At 42.9% G+C, this 15,715-nt stretch overlaps 2 protein-coding genes across 24 annotated transcripts in view; one reads left to right on the plus strand and one right to left on the minus strand.

The window, feature by feature from the left end:
• The window catches only part of MSI2 (musashi RNA binding protein 2), a 424,247-nt gene that overhangs the window by 349,905 nt on the left and 58,627 nt on the right, over positions 1-15,715 (plus strand). For 12 of the 23 annotated variants that reach the window (XM_020786864.3, XM_020786866.3, XM_020786869.3 and 9 more), the window contains one exon: positions 15,117-15,155. The exons of 10 other annotated variants lie outside the window; for them this stretch is intronic. In XM_020786864.3, the coding sequence (XP_020642523.1) occupies positions 15,117-15,155 (39 nt within the window). Of the gene's footprint in view, positions 1-4,600; positions 6,539-15,116; positions 15,156-15,715 lie in introns of those variants that run through there. One more of the 23 variants, XM_020786883.3, reaches the window with a different exon arrangement.
• LOC140701746 (uncharacterized) overlaps positions 1-15,715 on the minus strand; it is a 443,504-nt gene that overhangs the window by 149,064 nt on the left and 278,725 nt on the right. The gene's annotated exons all lie outside the window — the stretch shown is intronic.

Genomic DNA, 15,715 nt, shown 5'->3' on the forward strand with positions numbered 1-15,715 from the left:
ATACATGGCCCCAAACTAGAAACTGTATTTGGGCACAATGTGTTGGCCTGCCAGTGACCTTTAAGCTCCTTGTCAATATTCAGTTCCTCTCCCAAGAAGCATTGTTCTGTAAACAATGATAGTGATTGGTGGTTAATTAATCTCAGGACAACGAGTGGGAACAGCATGGTATTGAGTATCTCTAGTCACCAGTAAGGCTTGTGAGGTGACACTGATTATTTGGAAAGGAAATATAGCTGGCAGTACAGCAGATACAACACAATATTTTACATTTGATCATGGCCTAAGAAACCTTGGCTAATATTGAGTCCTTTGAGATGGGTTTTAAATATATGTATATATGGGACTGAAGTAGTTGGAAATATTAATGCTCTCTGAATCCGAGGTAGCACAGCCACCTGAGAAGGACAAGCCTGTGTGAGTGTGCATATGTGTGTGTGTGCATGTGCACACTTTGTTTTACATACAGTATTAGCATTGGAATGTTCCTTTTACACTAGTAAAGGGAGTGCATCCTCCACTACCCCTGAGAACAGCCTGCTTGGTTAGGGAGTGAAGAATAGGTCATTCTATCTTCCGAGAGAAAGAGAAGGCTTGCTGCTGTTCTGCAGAGTAATTGCTTCAGTCTGCCTAATGTAGAGCCAACCCTGCAATGAAGTGTTGGAAGTGATGCCATTTTTAATTTAGATTTTCTAAACCTTTCAGAGCAATAGCGAAGGCAATATTGGTTTGTATGTTGCCTATGTTCTGTGCCTCAGAGCCACTTGTGTGGCCCCGGGCTGATCAGTTCCCCTTCCTAACCAATCTTTTCATGGAAATTAAGGATGAGAGAAAAGATTACCAGTGGGTATAGGGTAGGATAAACTACCTTAAAGACTCGAGTGCTAAGTCAGTTTCAAAATGAAACGTGCAATAATCAGTTTGTCTAGTTCATGTCACTGAGTTCCATCTCTGTTTTAACAAATAGTGTATTGCTTCATTTTGGTGATAGTAAGTGACTGTGATTCTCTGCCTTTCTTTTTCATTCTCTCTGACCCAGACAGATTTTTTTAAGGCTTACATACTCTTATATCAGCAGATGCATTAAATATGTCACAACAGTTCTTGGCTAGGTACAGATTCCTCAGTTTGCGGTAATGAAACCCTAATATTTCTGCTCTAGCTATGGTGACTCTAAGCCTCAGCTGCTGAATATGGCCCAGTGAAGCATTCACTGTGAAATTGAAGCTCTCGCTGACGGGAGCGTGGTCTGTTAGCTGACCAAGGGCAGTTGGGAATCCGTATTTTGTGGCAATTAACACGTGTGATCCTTGACTTAGTTGGCACGTGCAGTTTAACACATTGGCACCCACAAATCAATAGACACCTGGCCAAGCAAATAACCAGGAATAGTAGCTTGGAGTTGAAAAGAGCCAAGCATAATTATGAGGAGCACTGAGATCCCACCACCATCTGCTCCTTGGGAGATGTTTGTCTGACATTCATAGGGGCCTTCATAAGTCCTACCAAATAAAACAGTAAAAGATTCCCAGCAAACCCTCCAACTTTGTAAATATTCTATATTGCCATTTCCTCTAGCATTTGCCATTGGACTCCTGGTACCTGCTTCAGCCCATGCTGACCAGGCTGGGATGAGCACCTGTTGCCATCTCTATCCTTACATAGCACTAGAATTTCTCAGACTTGAAATTAACTTTCTTCTGGAGGCCCCTACCGCTCAGTTTGTCTACGTAGACCACTCCTGTAGGCCAGGTATGGGGGAGCGGATGGCCCACCTTGGCCAAACCAGTGGGCTAGAACTTTGCACAGATCCCATTCGGATGTCAACCAGCCTGACCCCCTTCCAGGCACACAGGCCAAGAAGGGCATAGATTCCTCTGCCTCTCTCTGCACAGAAAATGCCCCTACTCTCTCTGATGGGAGAGGGTCTCATTTCCCTGGACACGCTGGGCTTCATGGGGGCCCTTGGATGGCCTCCGGAGAGGAGGAAATCACAGAAAACGTACTAGGTGTGCCCAGAGGAGGAGCAAAGACCAATGTGAACACGATCTGGGGCTTCCTTTCCACAGATCAAGAAGCCTGCTGACCTCTATGCCTTGTTAAAACCATCCAGATTTAAGACGGTGCCTTTTTGTCATGGTTTTGATGTGTAAAATTTTGGGCTGCTTCCTTTGTTTCCTTCCCCTTCCAAAAAAAATTGAGAAGAAAAAGCCTGTTTTACGAGCAGGTGTTAGGATGATGTGTAGTGAGCACAAGAACCTGCTGGCTCCATTCCAGTGAGGATTGGGTCTGCCCAGGAATTAAATTGGGGTCACTGAGAAAGAGTAATTGTGGGGATGCCCCTTCTTATCTCTACCCCCCAAAGCTTGGGAATGATTAGAATGTGGCTTTCTTTAACCCTCATTACTATGTGTCAGAAGCGTTCATTATAGCACAGGCCTGGTGTCAGTTCCTATTACAGCACAGATGTGTCATGGAACCTAAATATAGTATGGTTCTGAATTTTGTGCTAAAATAAGATGGTAAAAGTCAGTTTACCCTGAGGAAATTATAGTCTCCCTAGCATTAAAATAATGGAATATTTTGCTTTTTACTTACCATTGCAAAAGACTCATTACTGCCATTGGTTTTTAATATCAGAGAGGGTTGACTCTAGCTGCTGTGCTATTTCCATTGAGGGCATTCACTTTTTATTTGTTTGCTCTCTAAGCAAATAAGATACCAGTTGACACAGCATGGAAATGTGATATTTACCATTGTCAGGTGGAACAATGCCACAATCCACCTGTTCCATTATATATGTTTTCATTATTTGGGAGAGGGGACTTTATTCTGTTTTGTCTTCACCTGCAGCTGTTCTGTGTTTTAAAATGATATTTACTACTGTGGTATGTTTGCTAAATGCTTTGTGGATAAAAATCTCGACCATCTGTACCAGCTCAGACTCCTCCAGGATTACAGAATCTCTACCTGTGGTTTCGCTGACTTCCTCTTCTTATTTGAATGCTGGGTCATGAATGCTGGGTCATGACTCAGCAGTAAAGCACCCACTCTGCATGCAGAAGGTCCCACGTTCAATCTCTAGCTCTTCCAGATAGGGCTTGGGAAGGATCCTGGCCGAAGCCCCATAGAGCTGCTGATGATGTATAAAGCTAGATAAACAACGGTCTGGCTGGGTATAGATCCTGGAGCTGGAAAAATGGCCCCCAGAGTCTACCTATTCCATACACTGATGCTATAGGATTTCACAGTTTTATTCTCTCTCCCATTATACTGTACTCACAATTTAAGAAAAATCATATAATATTCTGCAATTAAGTGTCATCGAGTAAGCCGATGCCATTCAGCTGTACCTCCCCTTTTCCTCCAGTCCTAGCAAGGTGGTAGAAGAGGTACAGTCGTTGCTTTCTGGTCCGCCTGTTCCATGTGGACGTGCACTTCTCCAGAGGCAAGTCAATCTATAGTTGACAGTAGGGATGGAAAGGGAAAAAAAATCTGGTGACTCTCAGGGTCTTGCTGAAAGTAGCAGCTGCAAACCTCCCAAGGCTAACTGCAGGAGAGAGCGCGCCCCTTACCTCTGAAAGGGGTGTTTCCGTAAAGCGTGCCAACGCATAGTGCGCGTAAAATTATGTATGCATTTGTAAATGCAAGTCACTAGAAATCTGTGCAGTTGAAAAACCCATACAAGCACCTATCTGCTGATGGGACAGTAATGGTCTGTTTCTTCATGGTGCTAGTGAGGATGCTGTCACCCAAAGAGGTCTGTCCGTCCACTCCTGTCTTTCTCAATCTCTCTGCCTTTAAGAGGCATGCGAAACCAATTCTTTTCCCAGCTCCTATTTCTCTTACTGAAAGCATAAGTGTTGCTTGTTCAGCTTTCCTTTATGGAATGTGTTGCCGCTTTGAAGCCCTATTGATTTGTGTCCTGTTTTCCTGGTGTGTGTGTGTGTGTGTGTGTGTGTGTGTGTGTGTGTGTGTGTGTGTGTGTGTGTGTGTGTGTGTGTGTGTGTGTGTGTGTGTGTGTGTGTGTGTGTGTGTGTGTGTGTGTGTGTGTGTGTGTGTGTGTGTGTGTGTGTGTGTGTGTGTGTGTGTGTGTGTGTGTGTGTGTTGTCTGGTGTGTTCCTGCCCTGTAGCAAATTGCTCTTGTCATGCCGGTGGTTTGCCAAAGTTGTAAACTGCTTTAAGAACTTTTTAGTTTGTTTTGTTAGAGAGTGATGAGCATGGTTAAGCAATAATGCTACCTACAGCATCTTCAGTTGTGCAATACTTTGCACGCCCATCAGCAGTCACAGGCATCTGGTGGAAAGGTGGAAGAATAATCTGTGTTTTAGTAATTAAGGCTGATGCCTCATTTGAGAGGGAACCCCATGATGCTCAGCAGAGCCTAATTCTGAGTAAACATAGAGGGTTGGATTGTCTTCCCAGCTTTTTCAACCAGGTTTCCTCTTCACTTAACCCATCCATGTGCAAAAATTCAGTATGAATTAAAGAAAGAACACTTACCATTGCTTCCTATCACGATTTCCCATTTTTTAAAAAAAATCTGAAAGTTATCTTTTTAGTTCAATCTATTAATTTCTGTTCTTATTTCACTTTGCAGACTATTTGCCGATTTCACAAGACATAATTTTTATCAACTAGTTCTTAAAGATGCATAACAAATTAATCGGGGTTTACTACTAATGAGAAAAAGAGAGAGAGAGAAAGCCTGGGTGGTCCATACATTAATATCAGTATCCACTGAGAAAAAAAACATGCTGCTCTTGCTTCTTTACCTGCCTGGACTTTTTTTAAAATAAAGAAAACCTTCATATCCTTTCCTATTTTTTTTTTCATTTTTGCTTTCTTGGGTTTCTTTTTTTCTTGTTCTGTGCTTTGTATTTTTTTTTAAATACCCATGTCAACTGTAACTCTCACTGGGATTGGCGTGTGGGGTTGTGTGCAAATGGCATAACAATTTCTCACAAACTTTTATTTGGAAAGAAATACTAACCTCGTTATAACCTGCATCATAGGGCAGCGTAGAAATCCGGAAAGATGACGCATGTAGGGCTTATTCATGTATAGCTGTCGCATCTAAGCACAACAGCAGGTATTGTAACTGTTGGACAGAAGGGTTCTTAGACACACGAGGAGGGTGAATCTGAGTGTTTTAAGTACAAATATCCAGTAATCATAATTTACTGGGAACTGCATAATGACCAGTCTCTCTCCTTAGAGCTTTCTCTTTGCTTGGATGCCTTTCCCCGGGGGGCCAGCATGTTGTTACCTGCTGTGTGCCATGATGAGAGCATAGGAGACTGCCTTAGAAAAGTAAACAGAAGCTCTGCTCTGAAAATTTAATTGTGCCCCTCTGAGAAGTGAGACCACCTTGTTAACGAAGTCAGAGATGGTGCCCATCATAAGCCCAGGTGACCTGTTACACTCGGCACAGGGCTGCTGGCAGAAGTGCCACCCCTGTGGTGGGTTCTCACCCATATGGGTTGAGTTGTCATCACAGCATGCATTACCCTGTTCCTGGAACTTTTCAGGCTAGAGAGTGATATGGTACCCATTCTGAATTGCCTGGTGGAGGCCTCGCTCCCCTGGTGGTTGGCCATTTCATGCCTGGGGTGTCCCACTTTCAGGCTCCATCGTCTCCCATGATCCAACGTTCTCCACCACATGAGATGGAGAAAGCAAGGATGACGGGAGAAGGGCCCAGAACAGTTACTTTTAGGACACCGGCTTCCGGAATCCCCCCCAGGGGATGCTGTTAAGGGGGATTCTGGGAACTGTAGTCTCAGAAAGTACCCTTTCTAATTTTTTGGGGGGGGGGGTTAGTTTAGCCTTGCCTTTTCCTTGTCATGATAGTTTTCAGTTTTCTGTAATTTATGGATGGGCTCTTCTTCTCAATCTGAACTGATAAACACTCCAGAGTTTCTTCCCAAGTAACCAAGTCCCATATTGCTCTTTTGGCTTCCCCCTTGCATAGCACATCTTCTAGAAGAGCTGATTTTCCGACTGCGTAGCAAAACAAGACACACTCTGGTATTCAAAAAGCAACAAGCAAACTAAGCCATTCTTCTTATTCCCAAAGTTTGTGAGAAATTGGTTGCATGCTTAAAGTAGAATTGCAATGCATTTTAAAATATTTGTTTAAATCACTTGTTTATCATGTCAAAGTTGCTGCTGACAGAGCTGTGCTGTTTCATTTACTGTTGGTGCTTGATATCACAGTTGTTCAGTTCAATTTATTATTTTTTTAATCTTTTTGCAGTCTGTGTCTTTTAAAACTTGTATGGCTTTTTAAATTACTTTGTTTCTGTTTTTTTGCTATGATTTGCTTTGTATTGGCGATCGTGTCCTACAATGCATGACTTCGCGGGCATTTTAACTGTTGTATGATTTGTCCTTTCCTCCTTTCGGTTTCATTTTGTAAGTAGATCATCTGTGCTTGTCTTTTTGTTTTGCTTTTCTCTTTTTGTTTTTGGAAGAAAAAAAAAAATCCCTGTAAGCAACCGAGTTAGACAAAATGATAATAAATTGTTACAATAGACGAGCTGTGTTTCTGCTCTCTTAGCTTGCTCTTTCAATCCACTCACTGCCAAATAACCAGTACCAATTACAAAGAGATGAATGAATACATAAACGAGAAGATACATTTTGGCCCTTTGCCGAAGGTTCTGCTGAAAAAGGGGGGTGTTTTTACATCAAGATGTTTCAGTGTAAGTATAGAACAGCGTTTCCCAACCTGGGGGGTCATGATCCCCCAAGGGGGGGTTGCAGAGTATTTGGGGGGGGGGCTTTCACGGGCCACCTTATATGTGTTCTAGCCTTTGTTAAATAATTTCTTCCTCGATCTTTGGAGCCAGGTATTAAACTTAGTGTGTCTGTTGTATGTACGAGAAACAGGCCCTTTGGGGGAGAAAGAAGCCTCTAATTTCTGAGAAGGGATGACTTTTCCCATTAAAAATGTGTTTTTGTGCAAACTTGGCAGGAGGGGATTGCAGGTTACTTGGCTATTATAAAAGGGGTTCACGACTCAAAAAGTTGGGAATGACTGGTATAGAAGTAATAGATGGAGGAAAATTATTATTGAGACATGAACATCTTCATTGTGACAGTGTAGATAATGAGTTGCATGAAGACCGCATGGCGCTGAATGTGCTTGCTTTTAAAGTTAACCAAAAATTAACTCCGAGGTGTAAGGCATATTTTAGAGAGTTGAGCTCTGATGGTTTTCAGTCTATTCAGCAAGGCTCCTGAAAGGATCCTGTTGTTGAGTTTGCTTGGTTTCCTTTCTTCCTTCCTTCTTTCTTTTAATGCAGTGCGTTTAGAGAGGGCTTCCTATTGTCAAATATATAAAGCTTCTGTATCCACTGCAGTTTGGCACCTCAACAAAGAGTATGCATTTCACGTTAATGAAATATAGGATTGCCGAGGCCTCTGTTCAGCCCTTCATACACTTTCTTTGTACCCTTTGCCATGGAAGGAACGGTTCATATTTGTCCGGAGTGTCTAATCCTGAAGTCAGTGGGAATTTTAGTAATCATTTCAAAGGGCTCGGGTCATTAAATAATTCAGGAGCTCATTTTCACTCTTCATAAAGCCTGCCCTGGAATGGCCCTGCCGGATCGCCTTCCTATAGAACAGCGTGCATTTCCATGCGCATGGGTGTTTGGGCTGAGCATTACGGAAAGCAAGATAGCAGTCACACAACTTTGCCACTTGGTTCTAATTCAGCCGTTGTGTTCCCCCATTCATTCCCCAAATTCTGAGCAGAGAGAAGTGAGCATGGTGGATTTTTCAGGAATTTCTCAAGCATACCAAAAATCAGTGTTCCGTTCAAATTCATTTCAGCACTTATGATATCCTTGGAAAGTTAATTATAATTTTTTTCCTGATCATCTCAGTAATAGATATAAAGCCTCTTCTAAGTACTGGCATGATACAGTGATGTGTAAAAAAAAGGTTTAAGGTAGATTTTGCCCTGTCCTGAAAGTAGCCGTAGAAAATAGTAATATTTGTATTACTGTACTATTATTGATAATTTTGTAAAGTGGAGGGTGTAGGAAAGAAGGTTTTATTCCCTGCTGCTCTCCAACCATTCAGACTTGACCTCCACCTCCAGATGAAGGTGGTTCCATCAGAGGTGTGGTCATCATCTCCTCTCAGAAAAAAGATTTCTTTAAAAGGGACCTTTAGAGATGGTGCTCAGAGAGAGGACATTCTTTTTAACTCAAGTAAGTCAAAACTTTGTTTTCACAAGTAGATCTTTTTTCTGAGTCAAGCACATTGGAGGAAAACGGTAACGGGAGCATGGAAGAATATATTGAGTTTTAGGGCTATCTTTTGCTTTGCCTTGTGCACTTCTCACTTTTGGACATTTATATCCAAATTGGGAAAACATATTTTTAGTAATGTCGTCTTTAGGTTCCATGCCGGTAAAACAAAATCAGAGCACTCCCACACGTATGCTTGGCAAATGCACCTTGCAAAAATATCACATTGCAAAATTGCACACTTATTTCCTGAACAGATCACAGTTTGAGTCTACTTCTTGTAACCTCACTTCTGTCTTATTTTTTTGTTTTGTTTTTGTTTCTCTCTGTGTGTTTTTTTTTGTCATAAACTTTGGGAGAATCTTTTTGAAATAATAAAAACACATTTTTTGTTTAATAGCATTTGCAATGATCTGACCCCATGGCACATGTTTCCATAAGCTTGCTAGGCTTTTGATAAGGTTGCAAATCTTACCTGTACATAAAACAAGAGAGGTATACAATGACATATACCTTGCAAATTGAGTATTCTCCATCTCCGTCCTGCTAAGACTTGAAATCATCCAGGGAGTGACAAGCAGCAGGTTCATGACGGACAGAAGAGGTGTAATTAGCTTAAGGTGTAATTAGCTTAAGAAGTTCCTTCCCACAAGCTGTGTTGTCAGCCACCGCCTTTATGTGACATTGAAAAAGAAATTATGTATATATGATGGGTCTCTCCATTTCAGTTTATAATCACAGCTGCATGGATTCTCCATGCTCAAGAGTACAGCTTAGAAAAGTGGCTTCTTTAGACGTCACGATAGCCAAGAACCTCAAGGAGTTCTAAGACAAAGAAGTAGCATTTCCCTACATTGCTTAAGAACCAAAGTACACCTGAATGTTACGTCCTCCGGACAAACGGCTCCTGCCTTTTGGTTGTGCTTGCCAGCTTTATGCCAAGACCTGGTTGCTGCTCCGTTCCACTGGGATTCCATTTTTTCTAGTGACCACATGGGTGCAGTCCAGTTTCCACCCTACAGAAGTGCCCAGCCTGAGTTAAAGCAAAATGCCTGGATTCACCATAGCTGAGCAGTTGTAAGGCACCCGTGGCGACAAATCATCCTGCATATGGCGAAGAGAGGGAGTAGTGCAGTCGCTCTGCTGTGTTTGTTTTGTTGAAGCTAAGCCTTGCTGGCTAACCTCTCCTGTTTTTAGGAAGCGACCCCAGTCACTCAGAGCTTGGAAGAGTTACCGTGCCCTTATCTTTCCAGCACTGCACTCCCTTTGTTTACAAAAAAGGGTGCTAGCAACATCGGCATGGCATTCATCTCTCCCCCCACCCAACTTTTTAAAAAAGTGCATATTAAATCAGGCTGAGTGTGTTTAATTATTATTTGTCAGACCCTTCCATTTTGATTTCCATCAGTGTGAAATGAAATGGCACAGGCTGGATGACACGCGCGCGCATCCGTAGAGGTGTGCACAAACACAGACCCTAGGCCAGCCTTTCATCAATGCAGAAACTTGGTTTGTCGCTGGCACTCGCATGGCAAACCGTAACATGGAGGGCATTTTTGGGTGAGGATTGCGTTCCACAGGCAGAGCAGAAAAGTCAGATTGATGACATCAGGCCTCCGGTTTCTGTTTAGGCAATACAGACCTATAGAGAAGGATGGGATAATCTGTAATGTCTTTACTTACATCTGGCAAAGCTTCTGATAATAGTCTTCCGCAATTCATGAGGTCTAGAAAGCTCACAGGGGAAGTGGAACAGGTAAAGCCACTCCTTAAATAGCTCACTGACCTTGAAAAGCCCATGAGGGTTGCTGTAAGTCCATGCTGACTTGACGACGCATAATAACAAGAACTCACGGTATAAAAGATGTATAATTGAGTTAAAGTTTAGGTTGCACACTACTTTAAAAAGTGAGTTACAGCCAAATTCGTACACTGTTTCCCTGAAAATAAGACCTAACCTGAAAATAAGACCTAGTATGATTTTTCAGAATGCTCATCATATAAGCTCTACCCCCAAAATAAGCCCCAGTGAAGTGAAACCCCGCTCTCCACCATTGTGCAGCAACCAGAAGAAGAGATGACATCCCCTGAAAATAAGCCCTAATGTGTTTTTTTGGAGCAAAAATTAATATAAGACACTGTCTTATTTTCTGGGAAACACGTTAGTCATACCTACTGGTCAGAAAATATGAACTCTTTGTGGGGTGCAGTCTAATGCAAATGCCATCTTTTAATGAGGAGGAACTTCCCAAATGTTTGGCGAAATGCAACGGAAAGGAGGCTTGAAAGGGGCAGGATCCAACATTTTCTGCAGAATGAATGTTTCTTCCAGCCAAGGTTCAACTAAAAGCAATATTTACAGGAACGGCAAAAGCACTCACAAGTGATTTTTTTAAAGGGTTGTGGGCAATCCTGAGTGATTTGTAACCCAACCCCCACTCCTTTGATCGTGATTAGTTTTCGATTGGTTTTTCCCCCAAGTCTCCCATTTAAATGCTTGTTCATTTTTCCCTAAATACCAGGCATTGATGGTCATAACAGTTTTACAAGGGTTTTCTGCTAGGTCTTTATAGCTGCCTGGCAGCTGGATAGGAAGCTTCCTGTAGCCATAAAGGCAGCACCATTAAATGCTTATAATATAAAGCGTTATCGTGAAATAAAAGGTGGCCATAAAACAACTCATTCTCCACGTTAAACCAGACAGATGTGTGGCAGACTTCAGCCTGCAATACAGGACTCCTGTCTAGCATCGCCGGGTCAGCTGCTTCTCCTTCCCTGAGATGTTCAGCCCAAAATCAGAGATGGGGAGGGAGGGGGAATGATGTCACGGGACAGACTTTCATGATATCACAGACGTGGGACAAAGCAGACATGGTAGCAACCTGCCTCTCGGTCAGCTGACTGTGGAAACAATCAGAAGGTGCTCCACTTCATGTCTTGATCTAAACGTCAAATGCTCCCAAGGCCACACACCTGCCAGCTCTCACCTCTGGCCCCTCCTTTTGCACAAACACTGGACAAGCCCAGCCTACATAGTACAAATAACGCTGGCATTGGGAAATGGGTAGAGACGCACATCCTCAATTTAAAGCCACTTTACTCTTAAAAATAAGAGTCCTCCTCTGGTATTAGTTATTTGGATGGAGAAACATAACCAGTAACCTGAAACCTGGCAAGTCTAGTCCTGGCCCTTAATCCTCCCTAGTTAACTGTGAACACCTTTTATTATATTTTACTGTATTGAATTTTAATTATTGTAAGCCGCCCAGGGACCTCTGGGTAGTGTGGGCGGCATATAAATTGAATGACTGACTGACTGACTGACTGACTGACTGACTGACTGACTGACTGACTGACTGAATGAATGAATAAATAAATAAATAAATAAATAAATAAATAAATAAATAAATAAATAAATATTATTATTATTATTGTCAGCTGAATTCACCTCCATGGCAATCTTCAACCAGGAGCTGTTGACAAAGCACAGTCACTGCTGATGGCCACTGGAGCGCCATGTCTGCCTTCGCCTTCCCAGTCCTCCAGATAAAGTTGGGCCCATTTGTTGGGTCAACACCGATAATTCTTCAGCCGTTATGCCGATGGGAGATTATGGAAATTGTAGTCCAGCACACCTGGAGGGTATCAAGGGAGGCAAGGTTGCACTAGCATGTAATGCTCTCTTTCCATCTTGGTCAGATCTTGAGGGCATCTTTAAGGGTCATCAGCTCAAATCGGGAAGTGTTGTACAAGCAGCCCGACATAGTGATTTCTAAACAAACAAACCAAAAATAACAATAGCTGAGTCACAAACCGTAGTATTTCCTGGCTTGAGCCGCTGTTACATTAGCCTCGTAATGCTTGTCTTAAATGTAAAGCAACTGTCGTATGCCTTGAAAGCTCTTCAGTCTGGATTGTAAAACAGTCCAGTGCAGAATTTCTGAGTCTCTCTCCTGACTCCAAGCTCCATTCCTAGGGCAGTTCAGCCCCTTCTCTTCCTTTATACTCCAATTGTGGTGGGAAAGAAAAAGTTCTTCCTTCCCCTTCTGACCCTCTGTCATGGCTGCAGGAACTGTCAACTAAGGTTGCTGGAGAGCCATCCTTCTCCAGAGAGGCAAAGATACATGTCTTGATCATGGGTCAGGTGGGAAGTCACGCCTTAGAGGTGTCTTTAAGGGTTGTCTGGTGCAGTCATCCTCACCCAGTGGGGCTTATTCCCCCGGGGATTATATCAAGATTTAATATATGAAAAATATTCAATATCATATGATGTATTTATAGAGCAAATGGGCAAAGCCAGTTATATTTGTTGATTCCTTGATACATCTTTATGCATCATCTTGTGATGAATAATAACCACAGCAGCAGCAGTAAGTGTTGCTGTTGCTAATGTCTCATCAAGTTGATTCCGACTTATGGGTGATGCTTGTTAGGGTTTCCTGGGTATAAAGCATTCAGAAGTGGTTTATCATTCCCTTCTTCTGGTGTCACTATGGGATAGCAGAGCTTCTGCAAGGCTAGGCTAGGATGCACAGCGTGGAATTGAAACTCTTGACCCCATACTTCAGCTCACTGAGCTGTGCAACCAGCGCGGCACACAGTAGTACACCTTCGGATATAAAAACAGAACGGTTGGTTCCCCTCGCCCCAATTTTACAAGCGCTTTACTTTGTTTTGAGTTGCAATGTTCCAGATTTCAAACAAAAGCATTGGGGTGGCGGATTCGAAAGGGGCATTAGATTTTCTTGTACATCCAAAGGGGGAAATAGATTGAAACAAGATTCAGAAACACTGGGCTAGTGTTGCGAGTTGAGTAGAGTCTGAAGGACAGAGAACAAGGTCTAACTGATGCAGAAAAGTTGTACAAAAAATATGTGGACGTCAAAGTGCCCCCCCATGAAGGCTTCCAGAGGCCTCACCTGAACAAAATTGGAATATTTGTTCCATCCTTCAAATGGCTTAGACAAGAGATGACTCTAATTATCTTCATACTCTTGATTATATCATGCATTTGATTGATTTTTTTTACCAAAAAAAAGCTTAATTATTCCAAATGAAACCAGGGATGACTCAATCATTGGGGGGGGGTTGCTTTTCCCAAAAAGGCCACAGATGCAGCTGCTAAGAGCTGTTACATGAACAATTACTTGCTGAAGCAAAGCAACATAAAAGTTAACATGTGTGAATATGCAAAGAAGACACAGAGGGGAATACCCCGTCGCAGGAGCCAGACCCAAACAATTCTGCTCAGGACGGCAAGCCAGAATCGCTTGTAATGAAGTGGATGAGAAGCACCCGGGTGCCAAACATTCAAGAGTAGTCACACATGTTTGTTCCCCTTGGCACAGTGGAAGTAGGTCAACATGTAGCAGAGGAGATACTGATAGCCCCATGCAAAGCGGCAAGTTGCTACGTTGGACTTCTGGCCACCGAGAAAGCTGGTCAATCTAAGAGCCAAGCTACACAGAAATGATAGAAAACCTTATTTTTCATGTAGGCTGTAGATGACGGACATTAATGGAATGAAATGCACATCTGTATTAGTGAGAGGAGTTTATGGCCTAGATCTGAGCAACGCTCCTTCACAGTTCTTACCTGTTGGAACTGCTGGCCACTCGTGGTTGCCAGGTCTCATGCTTTGGTCCTGAGACCATGTTTTAGGGTTTGTTCTCGAGAATTTAGCCTTTGGACATATAATCTCAGGGAATGGCGATTGGCAATCCTAGATTTTGAGGTTCATTCTCGTCATATCAAGACATTCCATTTAGACCTGCTAAGGAACACTCTCCATCTTTTGAAACCTTACAAGTTTTAGAGCTGCTGCAAGTTGCACACCGGCCTTTACATTCCTCACTAGGCCTTTACACTGCCTGTTACAAGACATGTCTGTCATGTTGTGTCCGCCCCACCCAACATTGCAAGGGTCTTTCCTTTTGGTTCCAGGCGTTGGCCCTGAATTATCAGGGAATTGGGATATTGCTGACGTGGCAGCCTTAACAAGAAGACATGAGGGGAACAGATCTTGCAAAATTCTCTCTTCCCTGAATGTTCAGTTTTAATTTTTAGAAGTTAAATCTCTCCAGCCCTTGAGGTAGTGAGAGATTAAGGGGAGGCCTGCTGGGGCAGCCTATTTTTCTGGGGTTATTCACTGCAGAGAAGGTTCAATTAAATATTAGGCTATCTATAATACAGTATTTGCTTTCTGGCTGTTCTGCATGGATTCCCCAAGCCCGTAGGGTTTTCCTTGCAACATTTATAGCCTCTGCCGCCTGAGCTCCATTATGCTTTCCATGGCCATAGTCTGCCTCCACGGGAACAAGGGATGGATCCTGCCCCTGGAGCTTACATCACATGAGTTGTCATGCCGTGAGAATCCTTCCTTAGGTGCGCTCTTGTTTGAAGGCCTTCATTCCCATCTGCACCTCTACCTGGAGTATCATAATCAGCTCTTTAATGCCAACCTCGTTAAGCGTGCCACCGCTGAGCCCCCAAAACGCACTAATTTCATGACCTGATGAAATATATTTTAATAAGCTTGATCTAAAGCTGTGTTTAAAGACAAAGGGAAACACTTAATGGGCTGTCCAAATAAAGCACTCTTGGCCAAATGTTTTTTTTTAAAAAATGTTAATAGGATTAATCCATCAGGAGTATGGCAGAAGTTTTTTCATCATTTCCCAGAAGGGCGGGCGTGGGGACCTATTTTTGTTTAGCATTTTAACGCTGGGCTAAGCTCTTTCATTGGTGGGAGGGGGAAGTGGGTTAAATGTTGAGGTCATACTTTTTTTTAAGTTAGTTTGTAGCTTGCTGTACTGCCCAGTAATGCCTCTATCTGATTCTGTGGATTTTTAGTGCTTTCCGTGGGATCTTCAATCAAACCCAGTTACCCAGGCAAGTTGATTACACTTAAGTTTTAAAAACAGTTCCCCATCCTCACCCTGTTCCACTTTATGTTTTTTGGAGTAGAATTCTGTCTTTCAGGGTGCAAGCATGGCCCTCACTCTTGTGCTTTTAGTCCTCTCTAGAAAACCTGCCTTGTCTTGTGCATACATTGTTGTTTCAATAAGGAGTAGAATAAGGACTCATAAGGTGGTAGGATGGTTGACAAAATGTCGTATTGACATCCCTATATTGTTGTGGCCCACGGGATTGCGGAGGAACCCAACTAGAACCTCCTGGTAGTGAGCATCAGTGTGGGATGTCTCGCATGGGTGTCCTCGGTGGGTTGGTCATGCCCAGCTCTCTTGTGGATGAAAAGGAAAGACGTGTATAAGACCACCCTCATGTATAAGACGCCTCCCCACTTTTCTAATCCAAAATTAAGAAATCTAAGTGGGGCTTAGCAAGTGTAGGGGGAAAGGGATCAAAGCGCTGCAGGATCGCTTTGATCCCTCCTTTCCCCTCCACTTCTTTTGTTCTCTCCTCAGCTTACTTCCGTGTATAAGACGACC

Source organism: Pogona vitticeps, chromosome 7 (genome assembly GCF_051106095.1).
Source record: "Pogona vitticeps strain Pit_001003342236 chromosome 7, PviZW2.1, whole genome shotgun sequence".
NCBI lineage: Eukaryota > Metazoa > Chordata > Lepidosauria > Squamata > Agamidae > Pogona > Pogona vitticeps.